The sequence below is a fragment of the Takifugu flavidus genome, chromosome 11 (assembly GCF_003711565.1).
Source record: "Takifugu flavidus isolate HTHZ2018 chromosome 11, ASM371156v2, whole genome shotgun sequence".
Classification (NCBI taxonomy): domain Eukaryota; kingdom Metazoa; phylum Chordata; class Actinopteri; order Tetraodontiformes; family Tetraodontidae; genus Takifugu; species Takifugu flavidus.
The window spans coordinates 7,887,318-7,904,926 of record NC_079530.1 but is presented as its reverse complement, the minus strand read 5'-3'; the positions used below and the strand labels follow the sequence as shown (position 1 = coordinate 7,904,926).

At 43.1% G+C, this 17,609-nt stretch overlaps 1 protein-coding gene across 1 annotated transcript in view; it reads right to left on the bottom strand.

Annotated features, from left to right (window-relative positions):
- Positions 1–17,609, bottom strand: part of LOC130534273 (attractin-like protein 1) — a 62,766-nt gene that overhangs the window by 14,656 nt on the left and 30,501 nt on the right. Inside the window, exon 8 of the mRNA XM_057048301.1 lies at positions 5,786–5,881. Coding sequence (XP_056904281.1) covers positions 5,786–5,881 — 96 coding nt within the window. The remainder of the gene's footprint in view (positions 1–5,785; positions 5,882–17,609) is intronic.

The following is a 17,609-nucleotide window of genomic DNA, read 5'->3' as shown; positions in this document are numbered from 1 at the left end:
AAAGTTTTGAAAGATTTTCTGGAACAAAGTGGCATGGTTGTCCCTATAATTAGGCAGAACCAACAGCAGATATAGCAGCGCTTGTTCTCGCACCTCTACCTTTTTTCTTCTCCCCATAAAAGCTGTTTTTCTGCTTCGTCTCAAATACAGCTTGTCACCTAAAACTGGTAAACAAGTGAGAAACGCCCTCAGAGGGGACAATCTGTGTCTGCGACCGTCCTCCCTGGGATGAGCTCCAGCATTATCCTGACAGGTCTGATCGCACCGAGATAGCAAAGTTTTGTGAAGAAGAGGAGTGGAAATGAGGAGAGGACAGAAAAGGCATAAGTTCGGTTTCTCTTCCTTAAATGCCCGAAAAAAAGCAGCAATAGGAGAAGTATTTGAGCCATATTTTATCTCTTTCTTAACTCAACTCTGACTCTAACACTCAACTCTGTTCCTCACACAAGGAAGTCCTCATTTTTCAGTCTTAGACTATAATTACAGTGAACTTTTTAATTATCTTGTATGGAGCTATGGAAGAGAACGACAATGTCTTGCAAAAGGAAAACTGCGTTATAATGGTAAAAACAAAGCGTCTCCATTTTGATGAGCTTCTTTGTCTCATCGTAAGATCAGAATATGTGATATAAACCCAAGTCCTTGTTTTGTTTTACTACGGTAATAAATTGGCACATGTACTGCTTGGAGTACATAGAAAGGGAGTCACTAATTTTCATGAGCATTAGTCGTAAAAATCGAATGGATGAGAATGTCTGTGGTCACGCGCCCCTTGTTTTGACTCGCATCTCTCTTGTCGTCGTTCCTTCCCTGCCTGTGTTTTATCTTCTAATGCCTCTCCCTAGTCTTGCACGCTCAGGAGAACGGGTCACACCTTTACCTCAGCACGGCGTATTGAGCACATTCCACAAATGAGAGAAAAGGAAAATAAATAAAAACCAAGCCGTGTGTTGTTGCCCGTCTGCTGCTTTCAATTTTCGCTCAGGACGTCAGCAAGCAGACAATCCCATTACTGCAAGGAAGGACAGCGGGGCCTCTTCATAACCTCTACCTCCACACCTCACACACTTCTCCGTTGAGGTGACAAATTAATCATCCTTCTAATGCTCCCTGAAAGCCATACCTCTTCCCTGCCACCGACTTTTTATAATTTAGGAAATGGGGGTATATCTTTAATTCAGAAACACCTTTAATCCTCTGTCGTCTCCTGACGGACACACCGCAGTCCCTTCCTCTTTTCACTATTAGTGTTGGGAAGATGAATGTGTTTTCTAGCAGCCGTGGACGTGTAGCCATATCCACGAGGGATGACACACACCTGGCTGCACTGTAGAAACCAACACACACTCACACACACACACAGCATGAGCCCAGAAACCTACATAACAACGGTGCAGAGGCCATCGTCGCGCCGCAACATCTTTTTTCCCTCCTCCAAATTCAGTATTGACAAATTGTGCTGGAGGAGACGGGGAGAAGGAGCAGCGTTGGTATTGATCCCGAGCAAAGGAGAAGGAAACACAGTCATCATTAAGAGGAGAGCGAAGGAAAAAGGGGGGGAAATAGACTAATGAGGGACGATCACAGCACACAGAGCACCACTCACGGTACGCACGGAGCCCACTGTTCTTTCACTGACTCGCTCCTGAGGGAGAAACTATCTGAAGCTGTTCAGTTTGTTTAAATGTAATCTTTTACAAAGACAGAATGGTTCATACTAAACCTTGCCATTACATTCTCTTCGTTAGAAATCAGCTCCACGAAGATACTGCTTGGGATCTTTACACATTCATACACAATATATAGAGCCATTTATATATGCTCAGAAAGCACCGGGACAAGAGGATCTACACTCCAGACCGTAAAAATCAATGCATTTGTCATTTATTATTTTATCCAAGAGGAGGCGACTGAAGAAAAATGTTAGTATAAACTTAATAAATGTGCATTAAAGTGTGAAACTGCCACTATGGATCAAGCACAGGTGTGTAAAAAAAATCCATAGATGATGTTTAAAAGGCATAATGCTTAAAATTACTATAAAATTAAATTAAAAAACAACATTTTTTTACAGTTCTGGTGAGGAAATCCAGTATGTAATTTGCCATGTGGTAGCGCAGACAAGGAGACGTTGTCGCGAACAAAGAGACATACTTGGTGATAAAAGATGCTTTAAAAAGCAGTTATCCTGAAAATCAGCCATATTTCCGTATTAAAACCACCTCCTCAGGTCCTCGGCTGCAGAGGAAGAAAGAGACGGGAGTTTAAACACAGCTAGTCTGACAGCCTTGGAACATATTTCTGGCTGTTCAGCAGTTTGGGGAAAGAAATGGTGCTTGTTTACATGCTGTAAAAGACCAGTGCGATCAGTTTCTGTAAGGCAGTATCATTTACGCACAACACAAAGAATTCTGACTTCAGTCCGATGAAATCAGAAGGTTGTTTCACAACTGCCTGGAATGTTTTTTTTCCCGTTTCACAAAGTCAAAGGCCGCTGGTACACACAGGTGTTGCATTCTCTCAACACAACCAGTCAGGACATGCAGAAATGTAAGATTTGTATATGTTGGAATCAACATCTTTGTACATTAGCTGGTGAAAACCCCAAAAGGTCACCCCACGTTTTCCTCACGGGCTGGAACAACAATGGTTAAAAAGTCCCGAATATATGTGTGCTAACTCTCATGATGCAATTTGTTTTCTTTTTATCAAAGACAGAGAAGATGCTAAATAAAAGGAGCCTTTTGTGAAAGTGCATATAGCCCATTAAGAGGAATGGGTTTGTTTTAGCCTCGTTAGCGTGACAGCAGCTTGACTTATCGAGTTAATAACGTCCCTCTCTGCTTCTGTTTGTGTGGGAGAGGGCGCCGAGATGCCTTTCAGATGGGAGACGCTTGGAGAGAACCACAGGTGACGGATGCCAAAGTAAACCAGAGGGGTGCGCAGGCGATTGTCTGTGATGAATGCAAAGGAGCATGCTTTTCAGTGAGTGTTTGTGCTTTTTCTCATTTTTCGTCTGCGTGAAAGAAGCTTTTGTGTTATCTGATAAGGTCTGGCGCGCATGTGTGTGTCTGTGTGTGTCAGCGTGTGTGCACATGTGGGTCTAAATCAGTATTTACCTAAACATCACTCCCAGATGTCATGAATATTCCTTATCTTTGTCTTTCTCCCAACTCCCATTCACCCCTCCCACCCTCTCAAACACTCCCTCCTGGGGCAAAACACACCTTCACAGCTGAAGAATCGATACAGTACATCGGAACACGTGGTAGGAATTGATCGAGGGACGTCATTAATCGCAGCAAGGTGGTTTCCGCATTTCCCAGGTGGAGGCGCGCTTATGCTCGCGTTATCTCAGCGGCTTCGCAACGAGGCGGCAGCGGTTTGTGGATGAGGGGCAAACGTCGATTTATGTTGATAAATGCTGTTAGGAAGCTTAGAAGGACGACAAGTCCTGCAGTCCACATTAAAGAAGTCAAAAAGCCAAAAGGTAGTTACCTTCTACACGAGAGACAAAGATATAGCTTAAATCAAGACTCTGATGGACGGATTTACTTCCTCCACTGGAGTGAATGAGCAGATTTCTCCGATGTGGAATTAATTAAGGACATTTATTTGGAAAATGTAGTAAAGATAGTGTTGTACTTTGGATAATTTGTCGTGTTAGAGTGAAGGCAAAAGGTGCACCTTTGCATGCTCAGTTTGGACCCTGCAGGTCTTCTGTTGTAACCACAGCATGAAACGTGACGATGAGGGTTGCATTTGTTTTACTGCCCTCCATCCACTGCATAATACAGGGGAGCATTGGCAATGTCCCCTTTACCATGTTCGTTACACAATTATGCTCATGTGTGAAGCAGATGTGGTGTAATTAACCTCAGTGTTCTGCCCTAATGTCTTTCACCTTCAGGTGAGGCATTGATAAAAGAAGAGCTTTCCACAGGAACACAGCTGAACCCACCTCAGTCCGGTCATGACAGCACTAAAACCAGTTAATTTGTATGTCCTTGCAGTCTTTAAACCATTGTTTCCATAGCCTTCAACTTTGTAGTGACAGGAAGCCTTAGCGCACTGTTAGTGGGCTGTTAAAGGTAAAACTAAAAAAAAGAAACAAAAAAATAAAATTCTGAGGACTCGGATGTGCTAGGCTAATGGGATGCTAGCGACTAACATTTGGTGGCTCAGTTTTCTCTGTGTTTGGTGCTAAAGTGCCACCTTGTTGATCTCTTGTAAGAAAATCTCATGTAACATCTGTTGCTACAAGAGCTCAAATTGAGCTTATTTAATCCTTATTTATTCCAAAAGGTCACAGGTGTACTGGAGTCCACGCCATCAGTCACTGGGTGAGAGTCAGGAATACACCCCTGACAGGTCACCGGTACACACACCCTTTAGAGTGTGCTAATTTAGCCATGACAACTAAACTATGTTTGCATCTCACAGTCTCAAATATATTAAAGGCTCGACCTAGTGGAAGTTTGCCGAGCAGAAGCCTGCTCAGCTGCCCTGTAAATCATGTGACTGCAATCAAGGATCGTTGCAACACAGTGGACAGAAGTTGGAACAGCCGCCTGCTCCTCCCTCTCAGGAGGACACATCGGATGTAGTGGTTACTCGTCCGCTGAAATGTTCTCTGCAATCTTTTAGCACAAGAGCCGAGCCAGTCGCGCTCTTGAACGTCCACAGGGCCTCGCGACAGCCCTTCAGGACGGGTGGCTGAAGGTGAAGTGGGACCTCAAAAAGCCTTGTTCTCACCCACCAGCAAAGTCAAAAATGTGCTATTAAAACAAACTGCACTCCCTCCCCTCAGCCGTCCACCCTCGTTAGCATCAGCGGTTTCCAGAGGTGGGATGTGGAGGTCTTTCTGGGCGAGCTGTATCCACACTTCCTCAGCATTTCAAACAAGCAGGTCCTGATTCGGATTTACCGCTTGTCAAATTATGATTTTTTTTCCCTCTCTTTTGCTGGATTGCAGATTTAGCCCAAAGCCTGGCTTGTATTCTTCAACCTCAGTTCATACATTAAGGGACACACCGGGATTATTACAAAATTGACAACAAAGACACGTCCTTGGAACGGACGGCGTTCATTCTATTGTCTGGTTCTTGGCACATATTCAAACCAATTTCAATGGATATCCGACTTCCAAGGTTACTTCTTATCTGCAGCAGCGTGTGCCATATTCAAGGATATGATCTCTGGCTGTAGTGGCGATGAAGAGTCTCCACCGGGCTGCATCAGACTGTGACCTTCATGCACCTCATAGCAGAGCATTACGTACCCAGGATTCCTGTTAACCCCTTTAAACCCTTATGAAGTAGAAACAACCTTCTCAGCCCTGAAGATTGTACAGCCAGCATGAATCCACATCATCTGCTCCTTTTGAGCTACTTGTTCAGCAACATACAGACACAAACATAATGATGAACTGTTCCTGGAGTGTTGTTCTGAAGTTCATTTCAGCATCTGACGGCTGAGGCACACAGCCAATGTTGTGTCTGAAGAATCCTGCCTTATTTTTGCGGACTATTAGTGGCAGAATTCAAAAATATGAGCTGTAGCGAGAAAAAAGGCCAAGTTTGACATTTTCATGCATCATCTTGTTGGTGGCCTTGTTCAATTAGTTCTTTCCCTTCTATTTTTAGATTCATGTCTGAGCCAAAAAGGGACATTTTAAATGAAACACACCACTGAAATGGACTAAAAAACACAAATGTTCCCGTCTCTTCTTTGGATGTTGGTTGTTGCTGTCATGTATGGTTGCGTGTCTGTGTTGTGTTCTGACCTGTAGCAGCTCCTCGCGGTCACTTCCCGCATCCAGAGCGACAGCAACCGATGCAAAAGGACGACTGGCCATCTGCTGTCGCTCCCTCATCAGCTGCTATAGAGTAAGAGACACACAGGGGGAAAAAGTACAAAACACATTTTTAATTCATAGAATGGATGAATGAAGCACCACAATCAACATAAACACAGTAGTAATACGGGGTTTTAGAGTAAACGTGAATTCAGTTGTGTGAAATAAAGCTATTCGGAAATATCCGTGTCCTCCACTCCCTGTTAGCACTCTGTGAATCAAAACTCCCTCAAGCCTGTGTCCTCTCATGCTGCACACACTGACATTAACCAGCTGTGAGGTGTTGTGCTGGTGCGCCGCCAGCTGCTCACTCGCTAGTGTCAGGCTCTTTAAGCATGAATGAATATTACACCTGTAGCAACACAGGCGCACGAGCACTCCAGCAGCCGCAGCAGCAGCCAGAGCGCTGCCACGACGGCTAATGTGATGTCTTCTCTTGTTAGCTGTCACTGTTCCGCTGCTCGGATGACAGCGTCTGCTTGCTAGCTTCGTTGTTATCCTCCTGCTGGTGTCATCTCAGATTTATAAGAGTTTACAGGTAAGATTGGGGATGAAAAAGTAGAACAGACAGAATGTTCTCTATGAACAAATTCACAGTGTTGTCAGTTGCCATGCCAGTTGACCTCCGGGTTGCTACTTTGCTAGCTTGCTCTTTGTGGTCTGTGCGATGTCGTAGGTCAACTGGAAAAGGCCCATTAAAAACAAGCCGTAAGAATGCAAATCCCTAAAGCATTCTAGCGGACGTGACATTACACTCTTAAACATGTTTACAAAGACAATATACCAATTAAACAGCTTAGTTGAGCCACAACCGTACTGTGTAAAGTCCAGTAATTGTGTGTATGTACGGGGTGCTCCTTGTAATGTATGTACGGTATCTCTGTTATGTTTGAGCGAGAATTTTTTTATCATACAGTCCACCTATGTGTATACTCATGCATAGGTTATTTGTTTAATGGCCTTGTTGACAAGTCCTTGAGTTGCTAATAAGGACAAGACAGCAGCCATATTCTCTTTCAGTGTATTGGGCTGTAAATCTGCCATAAAACAGCTAATTAAATTTGCTGTGCTGTTAACAAGTATAGCTGCTGTAAACAACATCAACTGGATCACAAAAAGGAACCCGAGTATCACGACAACCACGGGTGTAAGGACTTGCTATAAAAACATGAAGTAAGAGCAACCCATCTTTTTTCTCTATATACTGCAACTCTTTGCGTAAATCCAGACAAGAATAGAATAAAATGTCTACCTTGCTGCTGTAAAATGTATCAGAAAACATAAATGCGATCTTCAGTTAAAAGGACGGGAAAAGTACATGAAATAAATTATACTAAAACTCAAGCTAGGTGTTACAACAATTGTGCTTCTAAATACCCATGCTGCACCTGCAAGCAAAAACATCCCATTTTTAAAAAATGCTGTTTAAATGATCTGTAATTTGCTGCTTTCCTTTGTAATCCAGAGCAAATTATTGTTTTACAACATGAAAATGGGGTATGGGGCTAGTAAGGCTGCAATTAAATGTTCAGTTGTGTTACAGCAGCCTATGACAAAGTCAACACCTCTGCAGCTGTGTGTGTGTGTGTGTGTGTGTGTGTGTGTGTGTGTGTGTGCCAAAGCTTTATTTCTGCTGAGGTGCATTTAAAGACACTAAAATGTTCAAAATATTGCAGCCACAACAACAATAACAGCAATTAGGGTGAAATTGTGTGTCCAAATAGTGGTGCAACAAAAGTCATGATCCATCAGCTGTGAGACAATAGATACCCGGAATTAAGGTCAAGTTAGTCGACATTCTTTAACCAAGAGCTACTAGAACCTCGACATATTAATAATCAGGTAGGGATCCTGTAAATAAACTGGTAAATCCTTGTATAAGCAGGTCTCACTAAAGATAATGTTGCCACATTCAAGGGAAGCCTGCCTGTCAGTCACATCTCAGGTTCAAAAAGCCCTCAAATAATTCCTAATGAACGTGGAAATAATGAAAACTCTTTTTGTTTCAGTCAAAAATGCTGAAAAACAAATCACTTCTATCGATGTGGAACTAAGCAACAAAGCCTCGCGAAGGAGAAACGGGCTTTGTGGACCCGGACGCCACAATCCCGACCGCAAATCTGACTCAAACGCTTGTAAAACTGCTCAACACACTTTCCACCACGAGTTTATCGCCTGTATCTGACACGTGGAAGTGCAACGACATCAGCAGCCATGCATCCTGAGTCTGTCTCTAACTTTAGATGGTTTAATCAATGCCACAGTGGGCTGTGAGTGGGGGCCTGATTAATGTTTTAATCAGATGTACACGGGAAACAGCAACTCTGGAGAGGGCGCATAAACTCTTATTAACAGTCCTCAAATCACCGTGAAGCGACCGTTGAATACATTCCACCGGAACAATTCCTGGTTTTATTGATATTGCTTACACCCTAGGACTAACGGCGTTACTAATGTCAACGTAACAACATCGCCGCGGCTACAATGCCGAGCTATTGTTTCAGCGTCGGAGCTTTACAAGATACAAGAAGCTTGCAAGAAGCTTCCCAAACAGGCCAACGTCGACGCTTTTGTGAATGTCTGCAGTCGGGATGACACAGAGTTGGCAGCAGCGGCTAATTTGCATTAAAATATTTACACTCGGTCGATAGCATGTTCTCGAATGATGAGGAGGAGACCTTGGCATGAGACTTGCCCCCAGTGACAGAGACTATCTCATTTTATTCATCGCATTAGCCGGACCAGGACCGGAACAAATAAACAGACCACACAAAAAACAAACGCTTCTTCATCTCACAACCCTGACGGACGCGTGCATTCATACACCAGCCATCGATACAGATAAGCACTCGATTGTTTCCTCATTGCGCGGACTTTGTAGCCCTGTGCCGTGAATCGAGACAGACCGGATTTCCAGCTTTGTTTCCGGGCGTAAATATGATATTAGCTATCGAAGATCTGAGTTCAATGGCAGCGTCCATAGAGACGCTCCTGGTCCTCCTGTTTGGCTCAATTCAGCCGCTTCACAAAGGACACACACGGGTAAACTTCTAGATCTGCATCATAAAACTTGGGACAAAAAAGCCAAATTTATCCGGCACGTGTGCTGAAACCCTGCATGTGTGCGGGGAAGCTCGCCACTTCAGCCTCGCGCATTAGAATGCCACTGGGGCCACAGGCGGGGGGAGATAACAAATCTCATTTCCTGCATGTTTTCCTGCAGGTGACGATCCTCCCCTGGCTCAACATGGCAGGCGGGATCTGAACTAGCGAAACAAGAACACGTATATCACTGTCTCGATAGAGTTCGCCGGTTTCAAACATCCCCTGGACTGGAAGAACATCACATGGACACCTAGCATGTTGTTTTGAGCTATTTAGGGAACATTTAAATGTGTTTTTAGAAGTATACATATGTCTGTATCTGCATCAATTAGTATTTGTACTATTGTAATGTGGATTTCCAAATTTAATGCTGCTAATTAATCAAGAATTTATGTGTGTGTGCATGTGTGTGTGTGTGGGAACGTGAAAATGTGTAAAAAAATTCAAGGCCCATAAGGAGCACCAAGCTAGAAAGAAATGGGTGTTACTGACTGTCACATCTACAGTGGTTGAATTTCTAATTAGAACATCCCGTGAGACAAGAGAAGAAGAAAGAAAAACCTGTGAAGATGGTGTGACATCAAGCTTTTACTCTGAACACTGCATGTGTGTTAAATCTCATTTAAGGCCAACAAGTCGGCAATTACTGGGAAGAAAAGGACAAATGAAAGAGGAAAAAGTGACAGAAATATCACACCGCCAAGAGAAAATTAGTCCAAATCATATAAAACCGACTTGTGGAATGTCCCTTTATGTGACAGGACGAGACTGAAGCAGACGCATCGCTTCATTTTAATGTGGCTGAGTCAGAATTCCCCAAAAGACAATGTTATATCGGCAGAAATAACGCAGGAAATGATATATGGGAATATTTAGCTAAAAACCTCACGATGCATGCCAAGGGTTATAAACACGCCCTTTAATCACAGCTAATAAAAAAACCCAGCTTGACACTGAAAGTACACAAGACGCTGGACGTGGACGGAGCTTGTCTGCACGTGAATGTGACCAGACTAAACACTGAGCAATCACGCAGCAAAATAGCTGCAAGGTGGTTCTAAAGTGTCACATCACAGGGAAATGTGGACTAATGAAACGTCGCTGATTATCGCTCCGTCCGGCTCTCTTTTCGTCAAATCTGATGGTGATTGCAACACTGCGGTGACCTGCTTGACTAATCAGAGGGAGAAGAAAGGAAAGTGGGACATTTTCAAGGGTCATCCATTAAATCCCATCACATTAGCCCTCATCACTCCAGCAACCACCATCCATTCCCATTCTCCACGGGCCACCACACACACACACACACACACACACACACACAACAGCAGCTGGAGTTAATCTGCTGCACCTAACACGTCAACATGTTTGACAAATGTGTGTGAGCACCACGCACCACCTTAAACATGTGTGAGAGATAAGCGTTGGAGACACACACACCTCACAGAAGTCAGATTTACCAAAAGTGCATTCTGGGGATTTTAATAGTGACTGGAAAGGCTACAAAAGAAGCTCAAGTTTCAGGGGGTACCAATTTTTTGGTTCGCAATAAACCTATAATATACATTTGAATGAGAATCCTTGTAACTCTGAATCTTTTTGATCACGCAGAAACATGAAACTCCATAACCGCTCCAACTTCTACTCGTCATCTCTTGGAAGCGCTGTTCAGTTCATTTAGTGGTTTGTCCCGTCACCACCATTGTCCCATCTGTCTCCAGCGCCCCGGAGACCATCGCCATAAATGGGCTCGTGTTATCGATGGTGTGGCTGCTGCATATGAGCGAACGTCTGTAGCTTCTGTCACCTCACCTGTAAAACCTAATTGAATGTCAGATTAACATTCATCAATTCCCACCTGCACCAGCGATCAAAGTCATTATCTCAGGCCCGTCCGATTGGCCGGCTCTATTCACTGCCAGCCCACGCGGCAGCGGCTGCCACTTCCCGTCTCGTGTCCAATTAGATTCCGTCAACACAGTGATCTGAGAGAGGCGGAGGATGGGTCTGAGGTTGTGAACCCAGAGCTTAACGAGAGCATCTCTGATTGTCCGTTAATGAGCTGGCCAACCTCTATAATGAGAGCATTACACTTTCATAATCGGAGGAGATCTTTAATCATTCTGCGTCTAATTTGGTGTCGTATATGATTTCATTCACTTTCTGACGCAAAAAGTGAGAAAACTGAGACAAGTTGGTGCATTTTTCCAAACAGGTAGGATTTCTTGAGGGTTATGTTTCCACTTTCATCCGCCCACATGTATGGATGAGGAAGAAGTAGCTTTATTATATTTATACATGAGTTGGAAAATGAAATTTCAAGGCCTGATGGAGGGTCACACAGACAACAGGAGGGCGGACCTACTGTGGCTCCTATAATATTACTATACAACCAAAGCTTTCTGGGTATTCCTGTAAGGTTTATGTTGTGCATCTATCATCATCTCTATCTTTTACCTTAACATCTGGTTCACTTCTCCTTCCTGCCTGCACAATTCCACCAGTCTGACCCGGGTCAAGCATGGCCCCTCCTCTTTTAAAACGGCCACAGTTAGCTGATACACGCCTCATCAGCTTTCTCCTCTTTGAGCAAGTGTGTGTAAGTTAACGCCATTTCTGAACGTGATAAACGGAGTCAGCAACTTCAGTGGCCAGACCGCCGACCTCATCGCTGCATCTCTGTAACGAGGAGCCAGTCAATCAATCCCCGATCGATATTAGCATGCGTGGGTGTGCACGCGCACGGCATTACACTTTCCAGCGCAGCGGCGAGGTACCTGCTGGGCCGGGCTTCAGAGCCGCGCACCAAATGTGGAAATGAAAAACCCAGCAGCTTCTGGGGATGAGCTGTTGGGCCTCCAGGAGGAGATGTTGGCAGAGAGGAAGGAGTCAATAATGTCGGAATAAACATGTTCCGAAGGAGACAGAGGCAGAGGGAGGGCGAAGAAGGGAAAGAGCAGAATGAGGGAAGTTTTGCCAATAAACCAGCCAGCACAGCACTATTACTGATTGCCATAAAGCTTAAGTATTCCGGATAAAGGCATTAGTGAGTACGCCCCATCAGACCTGTGAACAAGAGCTGATCGTGCATCTGTACGAGTCTCTGTTTACACACACGTGATTTCAAAAAAGGAAAAAAATAAAACACCAGGTCAATATTACAGCTAGCTCCAGTTAGTCATCATAGGTACTCATTGACTACTTTAGCTACATTACTTAAATTACTTTATTTTCATTTACAACTAGGTGGCAACCTGATTATAAATGAGTAAGAATCATGTATAATGTGTTAACCAAACCTGGTTTATTTGTTTATTCATTTGTTTGCACCTTGACAGTATTATTAATAGAAAGTCTTGCTCGCGAACTTTCCAGGTGAGATGTAGGTTGATGATGAGATGAAAGCATCCGCGGGACTCTTTGTGTGCGCTGTTTTATTTCTTATTATTTTCTTGCCCCGCAGCATGTGAGCTGAGGCTCATTATATGAGCAGATTTTTATCTCCCATTCCTGTGCTCTATAATAATCACAAAATTATTGATTCGCTCCGCTGTACCAAAACAGAGGATGGACGACTGAAACCTTGATTGAAAAGATTTCCAACCTGCCTGCTTTTGCTGCTCATATAAGAAAATAAAATCAGTTTGTTTCGACCTACTTTGTTCTCCTGACTCAGTTTTCAGACCTTTGGATGTCCTGATTTTGTGCTATTGAACCCAACGCGAACCCAAGCCCATGCCGTCACACTTTAAAGCCCAATTAGAACTTCCCTCTGTAAATTATCTGGATGGTTTCAGTCAATTCAAAGCATGTTTAAGAATAAGGAACCCTGAAAGTGCCACATTAAAAAACGGACAAATTACAAAATAAAAAAAACAAGTCTTCTGTGCAGTCTAAATGTGTGTATCTGCCATCTCACAAGGCAAATACGGGTGACTTTTGGGCCAAGATGGCTGTCAAGAAAAGAGAAAGCAGGAAGGAGGGTAGATCTGCGCTGTGAGGGAAACACTTCACATCACACAGAGCTCAAGGAGCAAATACTATAGAGCTCGTGAAAGAGGGAAGAGAAGAAGGAGAACAAGGAGGAGTGTTGAACGAGCTACAGTTCTATATTTTATGGGGGGGGGAAGGTGAGGAGCAGTCTCTGATGGGGAGGAGATGATAAGGGCTTGAGATAAACAGTTGAAACTTTAAAATATCCTCAGTGATAGTTACGCCGAAAAGCTTTGCTGCCTCACGTTCTCAGTTCAAACATGGATAATTAAGCTCGTGAAGGTTTCCGGCTCACGCCACTAAAGTGAACAGAGGGAATATTCTGGCATTTTCCCAAACAGAACATAAATGCAAACCCTCCATGACGTCATTATGCAACACAACGTATCGGACGTGCATGGCGAGGGGACTAAAAACAACCTGACATTTACACCAATGTGTCATTATTTAACAACTTGTGGTGACAAAGGGCTCGTGAAGCACCTCCTCACAAACTGTGTGGACGACATTTAAAACTGATGCAAAGCTGATACCTTTTCCATCGTATTGACCCTTTCGTGGCAACTAAGCACGTGTCATTATTTGACATTTAAGGGTGAGACTGGGCTCCCGACACTTGGGAGGCGTCGTGTGACTGTTTGGTCCAAGACAATAATGAATGATCGTATTTTATCATATCTTAGTGAGTGAATGGGGCTCTCTGGATGGGCAGACTCTTCTGATAGAAGGACAAAGGCTTTATTTGTGACTGGGTCATTGACCGATGAGGAGCAAGCTGTCCTCCTGAAGCCTCGCTCATTGATTTGATTGGTTCCTGGACAAGGAGCTACTCGATGTCTCTCTGAGCATGTGAGATTCAGCTGCAATCACTTTAAAAATTAGATCCACTGCTGGACCTGCACGCCGGCAAACAAACAAGATGACCGAATGCTTCAGCTATACTAATTCCAGTTTTATGCAGGCACCATTACATTATATGGACCTGTCCCTGCTCAAATACCAAACTCCCAGCGATGAGATGGGAATGCTCCAGCCCACCACCCACTCTTACAAGACAGATAACAAAGCATGGATCACAAGCTTCACGATCACGATCCATAACGAGGCAAGCCAGACCGAATGAGGCCTGTTATGGTCCCGCGCTCGCAAAAAAGGTACTCCAGCTCATAACTGAGAGGGCAGAGTGGTAACCATGGAGAAGATGTGATAGTAAAGGTGAAGAGATTACCCCCAGCATGGGCCAATAAAACATGGGGCTTTTGTTGTGAATTATTGGACTGCATGGGAACCCTCGAAGAAATTCCTTGCAACTAGGCTCTATTCTCAAGGGTGTTGAGGAATTCCAGCTAAGTGAACAGTTAAATAATGAAAAATCCACTTGAAGGTGAAATTAATGCACAACAAAGCTTCAGTCATAATTCATGTGCGCATATTTTAGGCAGGTTTGTCAAATGAAATCATTTATACAATGAAAACATGTTAAAATAAGGTAAGGTTGGGTTCAAGGCTGTCAGTCTTTAGAATTACAATGGCAGATATATTTTTACCGGTTGCTGTGGCGCCACTGCGGAAGTCCAAACATTCATTTGTTCTCAGTATCAACCATCCATCACATTAAAAAGCAAATGCATTTCACCACTAGCAATAATGCAAACCGTGCGTTTCATGAATAAATGCATGAATGGAAATGTAGCAGTGAGCCTCATTATTTGTTTCATCCTGTGTGATGTCATCTCACAAATGGTGTTATTTCACTATTACTAGAGATATTATATAATCACAACATGCCCGTGCAGCTAATCTTTCTAATAAAGATGCGTCCTTATACAGACGGCGTCGTTTGTGATTTTTCTGTGGACACCAGTGGTGTTTATCAGTTATCATCTGCAGGTTAGCTCCTGGAAGGCGCGACGGCTGAGATGTTAATAAGCTCGAGCTAACAAAAAGAAAGGAACAGTATTTAGTCCGTCAAGGCTGAGCCGAGAGAGAGAGAGAGAGTGTGTGTGTGTGTGTGGTGTGTGTGTGTGTGTGTGTGGTGGGGGCGGGGGGGTTGTTTGTTTTGAAACACTAATATTGGCAGCGCTGACTTATAATTATGAACGTAGTGAGGTGAGGAAATTACTCAGGATGAATAGGCAAAGTCAGCAGGGGGGCAGATTGTAGGAAGGCACACATCACAGTCTGTTCCTTACTGGTAATGAGTGAGTCTTACAGGAAAAATAAGACATTAATCATCATTTAAAAAAAACAAACACACACACACACACACACACACACACACACACACACACACACACACAAGGGATAAACAGCCATCTGTGCAGGAGTTAAAGCTTTAGATACTCTGATACTCTGATACTCTGACATCTCAGTCTGAGTAGATCATACATGACCTATGTACAACTGTGGCCTATAATTTTGGATGATGCTTGTTATTATAAATTACTACATTATTTGCTCCACGCAGGACGGGTCGGCCACGTAAACCAGCAACAACGAGAATTAAACCCTTATTAAAGCGGTCAATGCGAGAACTTGATGTTGTGGTTCAGCTTTACCCATAAATGCAAGCAAAACAAAGTTTTAACTTACTTTTCCTTTTGTTCAGTAAACAATAAGCTCATGTAGAGTTTTTTTCCCCCCTTTTACTCCTGCGCTCCATTTCTCTCCGACTAACACCTGGATGGAAAACATTCCCTTCCCACCTGTATCCCTCCTCCACAGCTCCTTCCCCTTCTTGCCCCCTCGGTGTTTTATGTACATGAACAGATGGCGTACAAGTGCGGGAGGATTTCCCAAGGTACAGTGGGAAGTGTTACTCGTTGCGCTGCATGCGCGATTGCTGTGATTAAAGCCGATGATGTGAGGCTGCTATTTATATTTGTGGCGTGGGGAGGACAGAAGTGACTGCCTGTGAAACAGGGAGGAATTTCTGACATGACCCATAGGAGGAAGTCAGTGTTTTACATACAGGTCATACCTGATAATGAAATGCAAAAAAAAAGCCCCTTAAGTTGTTTTTTACATCACTAAAATGAAGCAGTTTGCAAAGCAGTCACACTCACTGGATGCCTGTTATTATGATGCTCAGAGAAGATCTCACAATAATCAGTACAGCCACCGTATGTGAAATCAGAAGCAAGGTGCAAAACAGTTTTCAGGTCCACCGTTTCACAGTAAAGCCGTAAATGAATGTGGAACACGTGACGGAACTGTGAATAAAGAGGCAGAGCAGTTGCTGAGGGTTCTGTGAAGATAAAGGTGGATAAAAGTTAGAATGTAGGGGAAAAAAACCAACATGAAATGCAAAAACCGAGGCTGCCTCCATATCTAAAAGGTCAACCTAACACAGTCGGATTGCGTCTACACAGAACTAATGAGACATTTCTCCTCTCAGACTTTGTCTTGTAGTCTTTGTGCAAATGTATGCGCAAATGTGTGTTCCTGGGCCGTAATTCCTCACAGCAGCTTCATTAAAAGTTCGATTAGTGCTGTTTAATGAGAGGCAGCAGCTTGTTAACAAAGAGATCACGCCAGCGAAGGGGCGAGAAAGGGAGGAGGGACGTGAGCAAAGGAAAAGGTAATCAAGAGAGGTGCCACGACACGCAGTGAGGTTCGGTTTAGGTGTGAGATTTTTAGTTAGATTTTACTACCAGCAGTATGTCGGGTGTTTCAAATGTCATGTGCTGTGTTACTACGGATATCATACCGACTATAGAATAATATTTCTATTTATTTGAAGCACTTTTGGAGCCCTCAAGGTCACTTTGCAGGGTTTATAAGAAAAAACATAAATAAATGATATAAGCTGCAAAGATAAAAATAAAATAGTAAAAATGGACAACAGTGTAAAATAGACATTATATATACAGTACATATATATATAGACACACACATATGTATACACATACACACACACACACACACATATATATATATACCGGTATATATATATATATAGACAACCACACACACACACACACACACACACACACACACACACACAACACACACACACACACCACACACACACACAGATATATATATAATTTACTGTAAATGTCCAGCGAATAACCTCCTTTTATGATGTTTCCTAATTGGCTTCTTTTACTGTCACCCAGATTTAATTATGTTTAAAAAAAGGGGTAATTTATATCTAAAGTGTGTGAAGCGGACCTTCGTTTTAACATAGGTTTCCTTCTTTCACAGCAAAGTAGCTGGGTGATAAATGTGCATATTTTATTCTAGCAGCTGAATATTAGAATAAGATGAAAATACATGTGAACCCTCTGGAAATGAACTTTTATTACCATTTCCTAGAGGATGAGGAATTACTTTTACTATTTCAGAATGCTAAAAAGCAGCCAACCATTCGCCTCCTTTTAAAAAAACAACAACAAAAAAACCATAATTACAATTGTGTATATATAAACATGTGTACACATTCAAATGTTTGTTTTTTAAGACTAAAAGAGGCTCGAGAGAGGTTCCTCCTCATGCTGCCTCATCATATCATTAATCACCCTGACAGGTAAGTATTTTCTGTACGGCTCCTTCTTTACATTTCTCCTCAACTGTCCTTTGTCCAAGAGCCGCCTGTCGTCTTCATATCTGCCAACTGATACTTTGTATAATTGGTTTGATGCAACAATAA